The 20,461-nt window shown below is 44.9% G+C and overlaps 1 protein-coding gene across 2 annotated transcripts in view; it reads left to right on the top strand.

The window, feature by feature from the left end:
- The window catches only part of LOC124547636 (zinc finger protein squeeze-like), a 253,666-nt gene that overhangs the window by 197,276 nt on the left and 35,929 nt on the right, over positions 1–20,461 (top strand). For both annotated transcript variants that reach the window (XM_047125121.1, XM_047125120.1), the window contains one exon: positions 18,102–18,353. In XM_047125121.1, coding sequence (XP_046981077.1) covers positions 18,102–18,353 — 252 coding nt within the window. The remainder of the gene's footprint in view (positions 1–18,101; positions 18,354–20,461) is intronic.

Raw genomic sequence — 20,461 nt, 5'->3', positions numbered from 1 at the left:
AGCCATGATCACTAGCTGTAGCTTTATGTTTGGTGCCGGTTTCAGCAATCTAAGTTGCCATCACCGTATCTGATGCAAATACACTTCAATAATCTCCATCGTCTGTACAAATATCGTGTCACGTTATAAGAAATCATTTCAGGGACATGAAGAACGTGATACATCGGCATGTCATGTATAAAACAAGGTTTATATAACATGTCCTGCATGTTACTCGAACTACATAAACTCATGTTCATACAACATATGAATGGAGTCGGTGCAACATGGATGACATTTTATTTAAACCTAGTTTTATAATTAACATGCTGGTGCATCACATACTTCATGTTCCTGCAATGACTTATTTTGATGTGACATAATATATCGTACAGGTGATGGACATTCCTTGAGTCCGGCCACTGTGGCCGAGCGGTTCTAGGCGCTTCAGTCCGGAACCGCGCCGCTGCTACGGTAGCAGGTTCGAGTCTTGCCTCGGGCATGGATGTGTGTGATGTCCTTGGGGTAGTTAGGTTTAAGTAGTTCTAGTCTAGGGCACTGATGACCTCATATGTTAAGTCCCATAGTGCTTAGAGCCATTCGAACCATTTGATTCCTTGAGGTTTACTCGTGCTTGCATGAGATCCGATGATGGCAACTTAAACTGCCGAAACTAGTCCTCCAAAATAAAGTAACATTTAGCGATCTTGGCAGTTGACGTGTACACTTCTATATTCCAAAACGCATATTTATTCACGTGGTGCACAACAGAGACAGCAGGAGGACTCAATGACAATATCTCTGTGTAAACAGCAACAAATGTGATCAAAAGTATCCGGAAACCTGGCTGAAAATGACTTCAAGTTCGTGGCGCCATCCATCGGTAATGCTGGAATTCAATATGGTGTTGGCCCACCCTTCGCCGTGATGACCGCTTCCACTCTCGCAGGCATACGTTCAATCAGGTGCTGGAAGGTTTCTTGGGAAATGGCAGCCCGGTCTTTACGGACTGCTGCACTGAACAGAGGTATCGGTTCCGTCGGTGTCCCAAAGATGTTCTATAGGATTCAGGTCAGGACTCTGTGCGGCCCATTACCATCGCAGGGATGTTATTGCCATGTAACCACCCCGCCACAGGCCGTGAAATTTGGGCAGGTGCTCGATCGTGTTGAAAGATGCAATCGCCATCCCCGAATTGCTCTTCAACAGTGGTAAGCAAGAAGATGCTTAGAACATCAATGTAGGCCTACGCTGTGATAGCGCCAGCCCCCTCCATGAAGAACACGACGACACCGCAACACCACCGCCTCCGAATTTTACTGTTGGCACTACATACGCTGGCAGATGACGTTCATCGGGCATTCGCTATACCCTCACCATGCCATCGGATCGCCACATTGTGTACTGTGTTCGTCACTCCACACAACATTTTTCCACTGTCCAGTCTTCCAATGTTTACGCTCCTTACACCAAGCGAGGCGTCGTTTGGCATTTACCGGCGTAATGTGTGGCTTATGAGCAGCCGCTCGACCATGAAATCCAAGTTTTCTCACCTCCCGCCTAACTGTCATAGTACTTGCAGTGGATCCTGATGCATTTTGGAATTCCTGTGTGATGGTTTGGATAGATCTCCGTCTATTACACACTACGACCCTCTTCAACTGTCGGCGGTCTCTGTCAGTCAACAGACGAGGTCGGCCTGCACGCTTTTGTGCTGTGCGTGTCCCTTCACGTTTCCAATTCACTATCACATAGGAGATAGTGTACCTACGGATGTTTAGGAGCGTGGAAATCTCGCGTACAGTAGTATGATACAAGGAACACCCAATCACCTGACCACATTCGAAGTCCGTCGAGTTCCGCAGAGCGCCCCATTCTGCTCTCTCACCATGTCTAATGACTGCTGACGTCTCTGATATGGAGTACCTGGCAGCAGGTGGCAGCACAGTTCACCTAATATGAAAGAGCTATGTTTTTGGGGTTGTCCGGATACTTTTTATCACATAATGTATCTGCATAACACCCTTAAATTCCTCAATCGTGATGTCAGTGTTGTCACATGCAGAGCAAAAATGTGTGTGGGCGTTAACGACATCAGAGAGCTGTCACATAAAGAACTGCGGTACATTCACAGTCCTATGAGCTGCTATACATTGTCGAGTGGATTATTATGAACATGTGATAATGTCCATAATAAATTACTTTTGCGGCGCACAGAACTATTAGACGAGTTAACAGTATGTCAACCTGTTGCTCCAGGACCTCGGTGAATGTCTAGAACGTATCCATGAAATATACAGAATATAGGGCAATGAGTATGGTATATCATTCAGCAAAGAGTCTAAGAAGAAGAATGACACAAGATTGCAATTTAAAGTTGAGAGAACTGGATGATGAGCAGTTCGGCTTCGGAATGGGAATAGGTTCAAGACAGGCAATGATTCACCAATACTTCGTGAAAGATCCCTTAAAAACGTAGGGAAATATGTGCAGTTTATCTGACTTGTAAAAAGACTCTCATAGAGTTTGGTTCACTAAAGTTTCGGATGTACTCAAAAAGATCAGCACTAACAAGAAGACAGGACACTAGCCAGAAATTTAAACATAACACGGAATAAAGGTGTCAGTAGGACATAAGGTGGCGAGGTTAGACAAGTCTGCTCGATTTAGGTGATGTAGCTAAAAAGTGATTCCAATAAAAAAAGTTGTGTGATAACAGGAAGAAGTATTATGAAATGTGTAAGATTTACTAATGCCTTGGCATTACTAAAGAAAAATGAAATAAACAACATTCAAGGAATGCAGCCGGATGACGTCTTCAACAACCGCCGCTATATCGACAGGTGTCATTTTGAAGGGAAACCTGTGGCAAGCAACCGAGCGCTGTATAAGGGAATTTAAAACGTCGATTTGGAGAGTAATTCCGGAAAAACACACACACACACACACACACACACACACACACACACACACACACACACACGCACACATACACACATACACACTGTAAACACTTGCGCCAGCTCATGACCAAAGATGCTAAAATTAATAACCAACTTTGTCTTTTGACAAAGGGGAGGATTCCATGCAGAATTTGAGCAAGATTTCCGTCTCTATTTGTTAGGTTACCCGCTAAAAAAATGGTTCAAATGGCTCTGAGCACTATTGGGCTTAACATCTGAGGTCATCAGTCCCCTAGACTTAGAACTACGTAAACCTGACTACCCTAAGGGCATCACACACATCGATGCCCGAGGCAGGAATCGAATATTCGAGCTACCCGCTAATTTAATTTCACCTGCTTCCTTTTCAACACTATCCCAATAGCTAGAAGTAAATGCCAGAATATCCGTGATGTTATATTGCATATGGTGACCGCTGGCAAGACAATGTTCTGCAATAGCATATTTGCTAGGCTGTGACGCTTTTGCTCATTACACTGGTCCTCCACAGCCCTCTTAGTCTGACCAATATATGACATGTCACAAGTACAAGGAATACGGTGGACACCCACCTACCGCAAACAGAGATAATACTTTACGGTATCTAAAGGACCCTAATCTTAAATGTTGGGCGAGAAACACATTTCACATCATATGTCAGCAAAATACAACCAATCCTGTTGGAAATGCTCCTTGCGCAGGGCAAAAAGGCTGTAGACTTTGGTACCACCTCGGTACTATCGTTAGTCACCCGCTGTATAGTTGATCGATAGCGCAAAGCACGTCTTACCTTTCATTCTCTATAACTATTATGGCAAAAAGTGGCCTCAAAATGGGCTAACTCAGCCGACAAACTCTCAGGATCTGAGATGACGTTCACCCTGTGAAGCAACGGACGAAGCACCCCGTGGCGATGAGCCGGACGGTGACAATTATCAGCCTGTAAGCGTGAGTAGGCTTCCTATAAAAGGCATGTGCGAACTTACCATCAACCTTCCTCTTGACCAACACATCGAGGAAGGGAAAGCAGTCATGTTTTCCCACCTCCCTCGTGAAAAGAATATTTGGGTGGACTCAATTCAGGTGTAACAAAAAGTTGTTCAAATTCTCACAGCCATGAGGCCAAACAATAACTGAGAAGGCTGCTTAACATTCACCTAGAACTGAGCTGGATATTGTTATTTTACTCGCGGACAGGGAAATGCCACAGCGTTTTTGGACAAGCAGGATTACTTTTAGAAGATGCAGCGTTTACCATCTGATTCAGTGTATCTCAATGTCGGTGCTGATCCCACACAAAGAATTGAGAGAAAGACCAACAGCCTCCTGAAGAAAGGTTCTTTGTCGTAGGAGACTACCAAGAGTGTTAAAGATCGACAAGAAAGGGGTTCCTCTTCGGGTGATTGTAACATGGGTGCTCCCGACATATCATATACTGGTGCAAAAAGTCCTTGCTACTCTGCTGGTCCAACTAGTAGTTCCGGCCGCTGTGACCGAGCGGTTCTAGGCGCTTCAGTCCGGAACCGCCCTGCTGTTGCGATCGCAGGTTCGAATCCTGCCTCGGGCTTGGTGTGTGTGATGTCGTTAGGTTAGTTAGGTTTAAGTAGTTCTAGGTCTAGGGGACTGATGACCTCAGATGTTAAGTCCCATAGTGCTTAGAGCCATTTGAACCACTAGTAGGGCGGCGTGGCGTCACATTAAGAAGTTGGCGGAATTTTTTACTTCGATTAGGAAGAATGCTTTTGAATAGCTCTAAAATTCTGCCAGACGAAATCATGTATCGACATACAACCAGTGATACTATTTCGATACCTCACTGGAAGACACAGCAAATGTACCTAATTAGTAATGGCACTTAAGATTACTGTAATGTACATGTAATTGTAATGCACCTCATGATGGCAGCATGCTGCAGAAACGCGTCCTGCTGATTAGATATTCGTAAAAAGTGACTGAAGCGGTAGAAATTATTTCATAAATATCATAGACACGACAGATTAAGAGGTTCTTCTGCAATAGTTCTCCACTTATTTACCGAGGATGAGTTCCTATCTTCAGACCAAAACAACATTCAGAATTCACATACGAAGCTGCACTGGATAGCTGAATGCAGCATTCACATATGAAGCTGGACTGCGCAGCCACACAAATAATACTGAAAGCTATACTTCAGTAACTGTGTTGCCCCAAATAAATAATTCCGTTCTCGTAAGGAAGAGTTCACCAAAGAAGATACAGGAAAAGAATGATGATAAAAGTAATATGTTGCACTCAATTCAAAATGAATGTCGAATGATAATATGGCAACGAGATAGAATTAAATCGTAGAGGAAATGGCTCGATTCGGGATAGTCGAACAAAAATAAATGATAACACAATACAAATGTGTAGATTTTCAATCCAAATTTTTATCACACATGGACCAGAACTCTTTTTGTGAAAATAATAGAACAGGATATTAATATGGAACGTAATTTAACTAGCGTGTTACATTAAGAGATTATATTCGCCTGTTCCTATGTTTTCTACTCACACGTTTCCACAAGCATTATAATATCGATTCATTGAATTCTGATGGTAGACATGGTTTATAACTACGGTATGCTATTTGAAACATACATTCAAAATTAAATAATATGAAATAAACGCAGATATTTACTGATTTTAGAAATGCACTCTCAGAACACTGCCGGGAGTATCGCATATTTAGTTTCACTGTTTTATTGTTTTAGCTTCTCTTTCCCCATGTGGGAACTAGGCTTAGTTTCGTTTGAAGCCTAGAAAAAGAACAGAATAGATAAACATAGTATTACAGTCTGCAAGGGGAAAGGGAACGTGGGTAGATCGTGGAGATAATAGTGGCTTAGCGAATAAACCGGGCGCTAGACAAGAGGAAAGTACTTAATAGTTTTCATTACGGGTCGATGTATTCTTCTGATACATAGGCCCTATTGCTGGTGAACATCCAGCAGCTCTTTCCACTCAGAAATCGTCTAGCAGATGTCGCTTGCAATGTAGTGAGTGCAACCTAGAAAATGCAATACAGGTTGCGTCAAAAGCGGAGTTTCTGCCATCGACTTCCCATTATTGAACTGCCATTCCTCTCACAGATATTTCTGCACATACCGGTCGTCTGCCAGTTTTGAAAAGAACATGCTACCGGAAACGTCGGTTTTAACTGTAATTGCGATTGTGATTAGCCGGTAGTAGCCCACCGTAAATAATAAACCATTTTGCTCAGTGCTCACTATTCGCAGGCGGTGTAGCTATTTTTGTGCTCTGTGAGCACTGATCGTCGCAAATCTTTAGCTTCAATCGAGATGAATATTATTTAACGGTTACTGAGTTCTGTGACTTCGAATGAAAATTCGGACTTTCGCTGTCACGAAATTTCATCTATGAATTCCATTGGAAAAAACTACATGTTCGGTTTCAAATTATGAGTAATAGTGGATGGAATGATTGTAAAAAAGTCACCAGAAAAAAATTATGTGCGCGGTGTAATCGTTCTGATAATAATTTTAAATCACCATAACTTCAAATGAGTGCTCTGTTCTAAGTTTTACAAGTTTTTTGAGGTGGTCGAGTTTCACTTCTAAAAATAAGCCAAAATGATTATCGCACTTTAAGTGAAGAATCCTAATAGCCCTCAGCATCTTGAAGTTCCGCAACCGTTGGACTGACAGTGTAAACTGTCTTTAGTTTTGCATGGCATACGTCCAATACAAGATCGATTCTGAACGCATGATGGGGGGATCAGCGGGGGCATTCTCTCAGAAAATAATCGACTGTCTTCGCCATGAAGATGTTTGTATCTTTTAACGCGAGTCCTATTCCTAGCCGTGGTGATTTTCGTACTGCGGTGCTGTTCACGGCGAATGAAGACTGCAGCGCCCAGCCAGGTACGGAATACTTCATTAGTGCTTCACCATCACCAAAACTATGTGAAGTTAGCATAGCATACCATCAAATTGCAGTTTGTTAATGAGAGTAGAGCCAGTTGTTGCTGGGACTCAGGCACGTTTTGTATTTATACTTTTATACGTTAAACCATACTCCACAACATTCGGGTTAATGCAAAGTATGTGAACCACGAATGTTTTATGTTCTGCTTACAATGTTTCTGCCTAGTGCAAATAAACTACAATGGCGGTTGAAAGAACTTATTAGAACTAGTTTGGTAGTTGGTATGGAAGACAATTCATTTAATGCTACAGTAACGTATTCGATAAGAAAATGGTGCGGGTTAACAATGAAAGTATAATACTGATGAGTTACTGTTTTTAGAGCAAATGAATGTACATACAACTGAATGGGCAGCAAAGTGTATAACTATAAGAGTATGAACGAGGTAGATATCTTTTGGTAAACTGGAGAGAATTTATAAAACTGAGCCCGTGATGTACCTGAAACTAAGAATGTGTGACTATTTCTGATTTATGAAGTGAGATATGGACTTTTTATGTGAAAACCGTTCAAAAACTGAGGGTTGTTCAGCGATCAGTAGAAAGATATCTGTTGGGAATCAAGAGGAAAGACAGGATTGATCCGATAACAGACTGGAGTCGAAAATGTACACTACTGACAATTAAAATTGCTACACCAAGAAGAAATGCAGATGATAAACTGGTATTCATTGGACAAATATACTATACTAGAACTGACATGTGATTAGATTTTCACGCAGTAAGGGTGCATAGATCCTGAGAAATCAGTACCCAGAACAACCGCCTCTGGCCGTAATAACGGCCTTGATACGCCTGGGCATTGAGTCAAACAGAGCTTGGATGCGATGTACAGGTACAACTGCCCATGCAGCTTCAACACGATACCACAGTAGTGACTGGCGTATTGTGACGAGCCAGTTGCTCGGCCACCACTGACCAGACGTTTTCAATTGGTGAGAGATCTGGAGAATGTGCTGGCCAGGGCAGCAGTCGAACATTTTCTGTATCCAGGAAGGCCCGTACAGGACCTGCAACATGCGGTCGTGCATTATCCTGCTAAAATGTAGGGTTTCGCAGGGATCTAATGAAGGGTAGAGGCCGCGAGGGATTAGCCGAGCGGTCTTAGGCGCTGCAGTCATAGACTGTGCGGCTGGTTCCGGCGGAGGTTCGAGTCCTCCCTCGGGCATGGGTGTGTGTGTTTGTCCTTAGGATAATTTAGGTTAAGTAGTGTGTAAGCTTAGGGACTGATGACCTTAGCAGTTAAGTCCCATAAGATTTCACACACATTTGAACATTTTTTTGAAGGGTAGAGCCACGGGTCGTAACGCATCTGAAATGTAACGTCCACTGTTCAAAGTGCCGTCAATGCAAACAAGAGGTGACCGAGACGTGTAACCAATGGCACCCCATTCCATCCGGGTGATACGCCAGTATGGTGATGACGAATACACGCTTCCAATGTGTTTCACCGCGATGTGGCCAATCACGGATGCGACCGTCATTATGCTGTAAACAGAACCTGGATTAATCCGAAAAAATGACGTTTTGCCATTCGTGCACCCATGTTCGTCGTTGAGTACAGCATCGCAGGCACACCTGTCTGTGATGCAGCGTCAAGGGTAACCGCAGCCATGGTCTCCGAGCTGATAGTCCGTGCTGCTGCAAACGTCGTCGAACTGTTCGTGCAGATGGTTGTTGTCTTGCAAGCGTCCCCATCTGTTGACTCAGGGATGGAGACGTGGCTGCACGATCCGTTACAGCCATGTAGATAAGATGCCTGCTAATGATACGAGGCCGTTGGGATCCAGCACGGCATTCCGTATTACCCTCCTGAACCCACCGATTCCATAGCATTCCGTATTACCCTCCTGAACCCACCGATTCCATATTCTGCTAACAGTCATTGGATCTCGACCAACACGAGCAGCAATGCCGCGATACGATAAACCGCAATCGCGATAGGTTACAATCCGACCTTTATCAAAGTCGGAAACGTGATGGTACGCATTTCTCCTCCTTACACGAGGCATCACAACAACGTTTGACCAGGCAACGCCGGTCAACTGCTGTTTGTGTATGAGAACTGAGTTGGAAACTTTCGTCATATCAGCAAGTTGTAGGTGTCGCCATCGGCGCCAACCTTGTGTGAACGCTCTGAAAAGCTGATCATTTGCATATCACAGCATCTTCTTCCTGTCGTTTAAATTTCGCGTCTGTAGCACGTCATCTTCGTGGTGTAGCAATTTTAATGGCCAGTTGTGTAATTATTACTGCAATGAAAATTAAATATCTGTGGGTGGGACGTGTAAACAGGCGCATGGTTGGCAGATGGTCAAAACAAAAGACTGAGACGATTAATATGTGAAAAATCTGGAGGAGGTATTTACCTGATGTCAAATGGCTGTTAATGACTTCGGAACAAGCACTATCTGATCAGAGGTACCCGCACACTCCAATGGAACGTGCAATGTCAGATGACAGAAGAGACGGACGCGACAGTATGACAGGAGGCGAGGATATTGTGTTATCAGTACAGAAACAGTAACGTCATAACATCACAATGGGACGGTCAGCGCAGCTAAGCGACTCAGAACGTGGGCTAGTCACTGGATGTCACGAGAGTAACAAATGCATCAGGGACCTTCCAAACCGTTCTAGTGATGCCCTAGTTGACCATTCGTGTTATTGTTAAGTGGAAACGCGATGGAAAAACCATAGCTCAACCAAGACCAGACAGACCTCATCTGTTGACGGACAGAGAATGTCGAACATTGCAAAGGAGTGTCGAAAAAATCTCACGAAATCAGTGAATGGAATCACTCGTGAGATCCAGAGTGTTACCAGCAGCCCAGAAAGCTCGATTAATGGGCCTAAGGTGTTAAAAAGAAACGGACAAAATGGTCGAGCAGCTCCTCGTAAGCCATACATTTCAATGAAGTCAGTGCTAAGAGACGCTGGAGTTGGTGTAAAGATGCCTCTAGTCGGTGGATAACTGGAAACGATTGATTTGGAGATATTAATCACTCTGTGCTCTGTGGCAATCAGTGGAAGGGTTTTCATGAAAAAATCCAACAATGAAGTACGAGCGAGGTATATATAAAATGGTTCAAATGGCTCTGAGCACTATGGGACTCAACTGCTGAGGTCATTAGTCCCCTAGAACTTAGAACTAGTTAAACCTAACTAACCTAAGGACATCACAAACATCCATGCCCGAGGCAGGATTCGAACCTGCGACCGTAGCGGTCTTGCGGTTCCAGACTGCAGCGCCTTTAACCGCACGGCCACTTCGGCCGGCTTGAGGTATATATATTTATATTTCGTATGGCTAATAGAATACAGCAGCAAGTAAGTAATAGCACAAACAACGTATAAAAACAATGAATGGTCAATATGTTACAGGCAACAAACAATTATTAGATCTAAAAAAGGAAGTAAACACAAAATACACAAAAATACATAGAAATTATAGTAATAGTCTAGTAATAGGTATTTCAGAAGGAAAAGAGAAGACCAGACTCATTGTTGTATGTCCAAGTCCCTCAGCCAGCCAGAAGCATCTCCCTCCAGGAGGTGCAGCTCCTGCATTGTGCCAGGGAATCTCCTCGTAGGGCAGTCCATTGCGATATGATGTAGAGTTTGTGGTTTCCCACAGTCGCAGTTGGGTGAGTCAGTCTGTCCCCATTTGTGCTTCCAGTAATTACATCTACCATAGCCTGTTCGGATCGATTTAAAGTTGTCCAAGATTTTCTGGGAGGACCGAAGCCCTCGGGCCGTACGGTTGGGTCCGAGACTAAGTTAAGGTGATCAGGGTTAGACATATCCCATTCCCGACGCCAGGCTTCGTCGATATCATAATTGTCCTCGATCAGCTGTTGCCCTAATCTCCATGATGGCTTACGGGACTTGAGCCTGTGGATGGGATTCTTGCAGTCTTCGTGTAAGGGTAGGTCACGGTTGTTAGCGCACTTTTGCCATTCCCTTTTCAGTGCAGATCTTCGCCTTAGATGAGGTGGGGCTATGTTAGCCAGTACCGGGAGCCATTGGTGGGGCGTCGGTTTAATAGTGCCTGAGATGAGCCTCATGGTGTCGTTTAGCTGGGTGTCCACCGTTGCTGTATGAGTGCTGTTTAGCCAGACCGGAGCGCAGTATTCAGCCACCGAATATACTAGTGCAAGAGCAGATATTCTGAGAACTGTGGCGCTTGCTCCCCAGCTACTTCCAGTGAGTTTGTGTAGGACATTATTTCTGGTTTAGATTTTTGCTGCGCATTTGTATAAGTGCTCCTTGTACGTCAGAGATCGATCCAATGTAATTCCCAGATACTTTGGGAGGGGATTGTAGTTAAGCAGCTGGCCTCTGAACTCTACGTGGGATGCGTAGTTTGCCTGTCTGTTGTTGAGGTGGAAACAGGAGACTTGGGTTTTAGAAGTATTAGGTCTGAGCCTCCATGTTTCGAAATATTCATCCATTTTGATAAGGTCTTCCTCAACAATTCTTCCGGAATTGTGGAAGTCTTGATGTTGACATGTGAGAGCAATATCGTCTGCATAGATAAACTTATTAGAAGATGTCTCTGGTAGGTCTGATGTATATATATTAAAAAGTAATGGAGCTAGCACGGATCCTTGGGGCAGGCCATCATTTAACCTATATTTCTTGCTTATCTCCATCTAGGTGTACTTCAAAAACCTATTTGAAAGCACATTGTTGATTAGGGTAGCCGTTTTCTTGCAAGGAATAATGCGTTGGAGTTTAAGAATCATTGCCTCCCTCCACACTGTGTCATATGCTGACGATAGATCTATGAACACGGCGACTGTCTTTTTCTTCCTTTGAAATCCACTCTGAATATGTGTGGTAAGAGATAATACTTGATCACAGCAGCTCCGACCGGGTCTAAATCCGGCTTGTTCAATAGGAATGAAATTCTCAGCAATGGGTTTTATTCTGTTGAGAATAAGTCTCTCCAATAGTTTGTAGCATACACTTAGAAGAGCTATAGGTCTGTAGTCCTCTGGGAGCTTTCCATCTTTGCCAGACTTAAGAATGGCGACGATCTTGGTTTGTTTAAATAATGGTGGTAGTGTTTCCGATCGTTAGATGTCATTGTAAAACTGAGTTAGCCACAGTAGAGCTCGAGGTCCTAGGTGCCGTAAGGACTCGGGGTAGACCTCATCTAAACCAGCCGCTTTACCCATTTTCATTTCTTTCAGTGCTTCTGTGATCTCTAGGATGGTAAAGGTTTTTGGGAAATTGTTGTCGGGTGTGGATTGTCGGAGCTTGGTTCTCAGTTCTTTCTTTACTTTCATAGTCTTATCCTTGTTGCTGCGTGGTGTTTTTCTCGTAAGGTTAACTATTCTGTTTGCTACCTCTTTGGGGTGTATGTTGCCACCCATACAGGTTTTAATAGAGCTTTCACCTAGGTTTTTAAGAAGGCACCAGGCTTTCTTGCTGGAGTGCTTGAAGTCCATATTTTTCATGAGAGTGTGCCACTTTTCTCGTCTTGCTGAGTCCAGGCATTGGAGAAGCTCGTCCGCAATTTCAGGTTCGTTGTTTTGCGAATATGCATTATATAGGTCTATGCATTCTTGGCTCCAGCCGGGAATATAGGTTTTCCTGTAGCCTCTGGGAATGTGTTTTTTGGCAATGGCTAGGAGTAATCCCACAAAGCGGTTGTAGTTCTTCGATGCGGGTGGGATCCATTGGATGTTGTGGTCCATTTCGGCGGTAAAGGCTTCCCAGTTGGATTTGCCAACATTCCATCGAGGTTTAGGTGTAGATCTCACTATTGGAATCTGTATACCGACATGTAGCAGGACGGGCCTGTGCTGGCTACGAGGAAAATCAGGCAAGATCTCTTTATTGCAGCGTAATGGTAGCTTTTTAGCGTCTCTGGAAACAAAGCACAGATCGGGGTTGTAGTCTCTTTTCCATCTAGCCGAGTGGAAAGTCCCTTTATCCTTTAGATCATGGATCAAGAAGACGTCTTCTATGTCCGCCCACTGCATTACTCCCTCCCCATCCTCATTGGTGTTGTTATATCCCCACTGGGTACTGCGGCTGTTGAAATCGCCCATTATCACTGTAGGATGTTGTATGTTGGAAATAGCAGAGTCATTCCATGACTGAGTTGGGGGTTTGTAGAGGTTGATGACTTCAATATCAGCAATTTTTGTTCTTATGACGTAGGCGCTTGGGTCAGTGTGTATTTTTATATCGTGGACCTGGTCAGTGTTGTTTTTAAAGTAGGTGGCAGTGCCATAGTTAGCGAGGTAAGTTGCTGCAGCAAGGGAATAGCCTGGAAGTTTGCATCTATTTTTCAACTGCTTTTCGTCGGCGCAATGTGTTTCCTGGAGCAAGACAGCATCCACTGAATGGTTGTCCAGGACTTTAATTAGGTAATCAGATTTAGCTCTACTCATTCCTTCTACGTTGAGTTGTAGGATTTTAAGGACATCTCCAATGTCCTTGGTCAACAGGTTCTGAGAGGAACCGTTGTTTCGGGTATTCGCGTTCATGTCTGTGCTGATTCTGTAAAGCTGGGAAATCCTCACAGGTCCAGCAGCCAGATTTGTAGACTATTTAGCCGTGATAAAAAATCACGTTGCCCAGGGTGCACCACAGGGAGGCTAGTCTACATTGCACCCCACGAACGAGGTATAGTTGCGGTATGATGGTGTATTTCGTATGAAAGGCAATGGTTTATAGACAGTTATATTCTGAAATGGACTGGCCTACCTAAAGTCCCGAACTGAACACAGTGAAACGCCTTTGGGATGAGTATGAACATCGACTTTGTTCCAGATCCCCAATGTCTGATTTCGGCTCTTGGGGAAGAATGAGCTGCCATTCCTCCACAGACATTGAGACACTTCATTGAAAGTGTCCCCAGCAGAGTTCATAAAAGCGAAGGTTGGACGTATTATTGTAGACTAAAACGTATCCGTGTACTTTTGATCAGATAAAGTACGTTAAGGATTATCTATCGCCATACTTCAAACGAGCACCATAATCATGTCTCGGTAAGCGTAGGCAGGTCAATTTAGCATTGACGTCTGTGTGTGATCTCTGGGCTACTGGAGCAAGTTACACATGCAGGTGTGCAGAAATGTCATTTTATTCAATGCCTTTGTTTAGTAATACATGCTTACAGAAAAGCAAGAATCCCCGAACATACTACACTTGAAAATGTAGAGGAATGAAGAGTTGTTATGGCTTTTACTCGGGCATATGGGAATAAAGGTCAACTAGAGACTTGACGTGGCAGTGTGAAAGGTAAGTGAGGAACAAAAGGTGACACAGTGTGCTATAATTCTGAATGCTACCGCCACACTGTTGAGGCATAGCGTGTGAACGCCAGGAAGAGTGGTTGATTAATTCACTACCTGGCCAAGGTATACTACCTTCTTCACACTCAGGAAGTTGTAACGATACAGAGTGTCCCACGAAGGAGTCCCTGATTTCAAACTTAAATATCTCGAAAACTAAGATCGGTAGACGAGGGCAACAAATTGTATGACACTTCCTGACAGATTAAAATTGTGTGCCGGATCAAGACTCGAATTCGGGACCTTTGCCTTTCGCAGGCAAGTGCTGTACCAGTTGAGCTACCCAAGCACGACTCCCGTCCTCTCCTCACAGCTTCAATTCTACCAGTACCTCGTCTCCGACCTTGAAAACTTCACAGAAGCTCTTCTGCGAACCTTGCAGAACTAGCACTCCTGGAAGAAAGGATATTGCGGAGACAAAGCTTACCCAAAGCCTTGGAGATGTTTCCAGAATGAGATTTTCACTCTGCAGCGGAGTTGCGCTGATATGAAACTTCCTGGCGGATTAAAACTGTATGTCGGGCCGAGACTCGAACTCGGGAGACGAGGTACTGGCACGAATGAGGCTGTTGGCAGGGATGGTGAGTCATACTTGGGTAGCTCAGTCGGTGGAGCACTTCTCCGTGAAAGGCAGTACAACCGTTCTAATCTGCCAGGAAGTTTCATATCAGCGAACACTCCGCGGCAGAGTAAAAATCTCATTCTGAAAACATCCCCCAGGCTGTGGCTAAGCCATGTCTCCGCAATATCCTTTCTTCCAGGAAGGTTAGTTCTGCAAGGTTCGCAGAAGAGCTTCTTTGTAGTTCTGGGGGTAGGGGACTAGGTAGTGGCAGAATTGAAGGTGTTAGGAAGGGTCGTGAGTCGTGCTTGAGTAGCTCAGTTGGTAGAGCACTTGCTCGCGAAAGGCAAAGGTCCCAAGTTCGAGTCTCGTTCTAGCACACATTTTCAATTTGCCAGGAAGCCTGATATCAGCGATCACTCCCCTGCAGAATGAAAATCTCATTCTGGAAGCAAATGGTTTGTTTATTGTGAAAGGTTTAAGAATTCTATACAGAAGTTTAGAAATAGTTCGAAAAACTGTTAACAGATAGCGTTATAATTACAATACGTAGTGCATATAAATAAAGTGCCGCAGCTCAGTGATCACTTCCACCGTCGAAATATGAAACGAGCTTAGCGTACCAAAGGAAGAGGTTGAAATCATTTGCTCCGATGCTGGTGTATTACAACTATATTAAAAAAAAAATCAAGTCCTACGGCAACAAAGCGCAGTTTTCAAACACGATTTAATTTTTCGAAAAGTACCTGCTGCAAAAACCATTCGCAAATCCTTCCCCGAATTCTAACGGACAGGCAGCGGCGAATGTTGGTCCCCAAGGAAAACTCTAGCTACTCATGAAAATGTTGGCATAGTCTCTGGAATTATTCAGCAAAATCTAAGGAAATCCGTCCGAAGAATTACAACAGAGGCTGTTTTGAAGTGTTACAGCATGCAGAAATTACTGAGGCAGAGCCTACACAAGTTTCCATTCATAATCCAATGTCACCAGGCTATACCAGTACAAGCTGTGACACAGAGGGCTGACTTTGTGCACGAGGGTCTCACGATGATTGGTATTGAAGGACGTGATGTTTGCTGCACCTGGTTCACAGATGAAGCACACTTCCATATGAATGGGGTTCTGAATAAATAAAATCCCCGGTTTTGGGGTTCCGAAAATCGCCATTTGTATGAAACAAAACGACTTTATTCTTCCAGAGGTACTCCCTGGGCTGCGGTACGCAGCGGAGGCGTTGTTAGCCACGTTTTGTGCGAAAAACGATCACTCGTGAACGGTACGTTGCAATTTTGGAACAGTTTAGCGCCACACAGCTAGCGTTGGAGTATCGACCAGGCACAGGGTGCTTCATGCAAGAGGGGGCCAAACCATGTCGCACCGAAAAGGTGTTTCGCTCTCTTGAGGAGTACATGAGGAATAGAGTCACTGTGTTGGATTATTGCAAATATTCACCCACTCTGACTCCTCATCACTTGGTGTTGGGAGTGCCTATATTGTTGGCGACACCCCTAATCGATTTCGGCTTCCCGACCAATGTTCAGTTTTTACTGGGAAGCTTCACGCTGTTCTCCAGGCTGTCCAATACATCCGTCGCCATCAGCGGATACAGTACATTATATGCTCAGATTCGCTCAGCTCTCTCCTCAGTCTCCAAGCTCTCTACCCTGTCGACCCTCTGGTCCACCGGATTCAGGACTGCCTCCACTTGCTCCACTTGCGGGGCGTCTCTGTGGCATTCCTCTGGATTCCAGGACATGTTGGTATCTGTGGAAACGAGGCGGCCGATATAGCGGCCAAGGCCGCAGTCTCTCTTCTTCAGCCTGCTATTCGCATGGATCCCTTCGCCGATCTACGGAGTATTTTATGTCGTCGTGTTGCTCTTCTATAGCACGCACATTGGTCGACACTTCTCAATAATAAATTGCGGGACGTGAAAGCTCTTCTCTGTGCTTGGACCTCTTTCTGCCGAACTCGTCGTCGGGAGGAGGTAATTTTAACTAGACTCCGGATAGGGCACTGTCTTTTTAGCAATCGACATCTTTTGAGTGGCGATCCTCCCCCGCTTTGTCCCCACTGCTCTCAACTGTGGACGGTGAGACACCTTTTACTTGAGAGCCCCTATTTTCCTCCGTTACGCGCCCGTCTACAGCTGTCGCCTGATATATCTTCCATTTTAGCAGATGACAAGCGCTCAGCCGATCGCGTTCTCGAGTTTATTAGTGTCAGTGAGATGACGTCAGTCATTTGAAGCTCTTTTTGGAGGCAAACAACCCCCTTATATAGTGGTTTTTTAAGCTTTCCTTCTGTTTTTAGTTTCCCCACTTTTTTTGCGTTTCGCTCCCATTGTTGCTGGTTTCCAGTTTGGTTTTGTTTTACCTTTTCCTAAGTCACAGACCGGGCGCTAATGACCGTAGCAGTTTTGCGCCCTAAAACCATAAAAAACTCTGACTCCTTGTGACTACTTTTTGCGAGGTGTATTGAAAGACCCTATCTACCGGAACCATCCCACCACGCTGGAAGAGCTTCAATCGGCGATCTGTGCGGCGCATTAATTGATTTCCGTTGAGACACTACAGGATGTGGTGGAAAATTCCATTGTTCTTTCGCACCAACTCCGTACTGCGAGTGGTGGACATTTCGAAAAGATTATGATATAATTTGCTAAGAGTGGTTGAAGACGACGAGTTTAGCTATTCACGCTTATATTGTACGAACTGCAGAGAGTGCAGCGCCATCTCTTAGCAGCTTTTCGAACTATTTCGAAACTTCTGTATAAAATTCTTATAGATTTCACAATAAATATAACTGTTTTTCACTCGTTTATCGGTCTTAGTATTGTAGATATTTAATTTTGAAATCAGGGAGTCTTTCGCAGGACACACTTACATACAAGGTTTTGAACTGCATGCTACCTGGTTGCGCAAGTATATATGCCATGAGGATAGGACTTAGCACTGAGCGGTAGTTGTGGCGTCTTAATTACACTATGATTAACCAGAAAGGGCATTTGTAGTGATAGGATTTAGGAATCAGTCACGTTTACTTACGGAAATCTTTGGCAAGGATGTTTAAACTATCATGTGTGATGATAAATAAAGCTGTGTTCCACTCCAGTGCTTCTTCCTACAACTGAGCTATTTCTTGTGAGGGGATGGGGGGGGGGGGGGGGGGCGAGGACTACAGCTAACTGTACAAGCATTTGCGGAAAAGTGAGTGTAAAGACTTGTGTGCAGTCGTTCACCTGAGCCTGTCCTAGAGCTGCTTTGTTCAGGAGAACGAGTACGGGTATAACCTCACATTCTACTATCACGTGATCTATAACATACGTATTTCTTGTTGCAGGCAAAGCGGACAGCAAAGACAGCCCCGACCCCCCAGAGCACCACCAGCAGCAGCAACAACAACAGCAACAGCAACAGCAACAGCACTACCAGCAACAGCAACATCATAACCAACAACAACAGCAACAACATAAGCAGCAGCAGCAGTCACGGCATTCCAAGAATTCGGATAGCGGTGGCAGCGGCGGCGGCGGTCCAGGTGGCGGCGGGGGCGGTGGTGGTGGCGGCGGGGGTGGTCTTCCGCCTCGGACAGGTGACTGTAGCACACTTATGCATTATAGACTGTAGTACCGGGTGCAGCTACTTGCGTAGGTAATTATCTTCTGACAGTCAGAGTTGGTAGATATGCTAATGAGTTAATGCGGAGCCGATTTACACTGGAAAAAATGTGTTCCAATTTTTGCCACCAGCTACAAAACTAGCGATGTACACTGTTCGTATGACTGTATGACATCCACACTGTCATTTGACAAGGCGCAACGTGAGTGAGCCGAATGGATATCGAGAAGAGGAACCATGCGCTCTTAGTGAAACTGTTTTGTATGAATGGCAGCAATTACAGCGCTGCATTGAGAGAACAGGCCCGATGTCATTAAATGGTTTAGAGAAGATGGTAATGAAATTTGAAAACACGGGTGAGTTTGGTGTGGCACCTGGGAGGGGTAGGCTTCCTAACCTGATGAAAGTTACTGACCAGGTCTCTGTTACTGGAACTGACCACACAGCACGTGCCCTGGCTGGCGCTAGTGCGGTGCCACGAGAACTGTCCATCCCGTGGTACGAAAGTTCTCTGTCTATTTTACATTTGTACCCATACAACACCCAATCGGAGCAGTAACTGAAAACTCAAGATAAGCAGCAACGTTTTGAATTTGCTCTTCTGCTTCTGGCACGGATCGAAGTTGATGACAGGTGGCCAGACAATATTCTACGTAGTTACGAGGTACGTTTTTCACTACAGGATGCAATGAATACACAAATAGTTCAAATGTCTCTAACCACTATGGGAGTTCTGAGGTCATCAGTCCCATAGAGTTAGAACTACTTGAACCTAACTAACCTAAGGACATCACACAAATCCATGCCCGAGGCAAGATTCGAACCTGCGACCGTAGCAGCAGCGCGGTTCCGGACTGGAGCGCCTAGAACTTCTCGGCGTAGTGAATACACAGATCTGCCGAATTTGGGTACTGTTAATGCACGTGTTGTGGACGAAGAGTCATTGCACTCGGCATAAGTGACTGTGTGGCGTGGGTTGACAAGCATCTTCTCGGTCCGTTATTCTATGAGGAGAACACACGCAGAGGGCCTGTCAGATGTACCGTGACGTCTGCATGTTATCGAGACCTCCTTGTACAGCATGCAATTCTCGATCTGGAAGACTGTTCTCATGCAAGATAGGGCAATACCTCATCTCGCTCACACAGTGAAAGAAATTCTTAAGACACCCTTCCACCAACGTGTTATCTCCAGAGGTTTTTCTGATGGATGGCCTGCAAGATCACCCGATCTGAATCCACGTGGCTTTAGGCTCTGGGAATATCGAGAAGAGAGCGTTTTCGAGTAACAGGTTAGGTCTCTGAAGCCCCTTATACAGGAACAAGTTGCTCAGATGTCACCGGAAATGCTGCGAGTAACTGCTGATCACGTCGTTTTACGGATGCAGTGTTTCGTCGACGTCTCTGGTGCTCACACTGAACAAATTGTGTAAACGGTGGCTAATAATAAAGCCTTGCTCCACTAAGCCCACGTTCCGTTCCTAATACATTGCTTATGTATAATTACACACATCAAATAAAGTTTTTGCATCACCACGGTTTCCAGAACTCATGAAGATAGACGTTGACTGCGGATATTGTATCACAGGCACAGTCCCTTTGACAGTTCAGAGATGTCACTAAACCCGCACAAAGATGTAAACAATCACGCATGAGCAGCGCCTATTACACGGAGGGGGGGGGGGGGGGGCGCTGACAACCGTTCACTTCCAGTCATTCCACCAGGAAGGAGGTACACGGCTCGTATTGTCTGTAGTTCGACCATGCCTCTCGGTCGATACCGCGTTTCTATGGTGTCCTCACTGTGACTTTGTGCCAGGAAGGGCTCTCAACAAGGGAAGTGTCCAGGCGTCTCGGAGTGAACCCAAGGGATGTTGTTCGAACATGGAGGAGATGCAGATAGACAGGAACTGTCGATGACATGCCTGGCTCAGGCCGCCCAAGGGCTACTACTGCAGTGGATGATCGCTACCTACGGATTGTGGCTCGGAGGAACCCTGACAGCAACGCTATCATGTTGAATAATGCTTTCCGTGCAGCCACAGGACGTCGTGCTACGACTCAAACTGTGCGCAATAGGCTG

This window comes from Schistocerca americana, chromosome 1 (assembly GCF_021461395.2).
Source record: "Schistocerca americana isolate TAMUIC-IGC-003095 chromosome 1, iqSchAmer2.1, whole genome shotgun sequence".
Taxonomy (NCBI): domain Eukaryota; kingdom Metazoa; phylum Arthropoda; class Insecta; order Orthoptera; family Acrididae; genus Schistocerca; species Schistocerca americana.
This window is presented reverse-complemented; position numbering and strand designations above follow the sequence as displayed.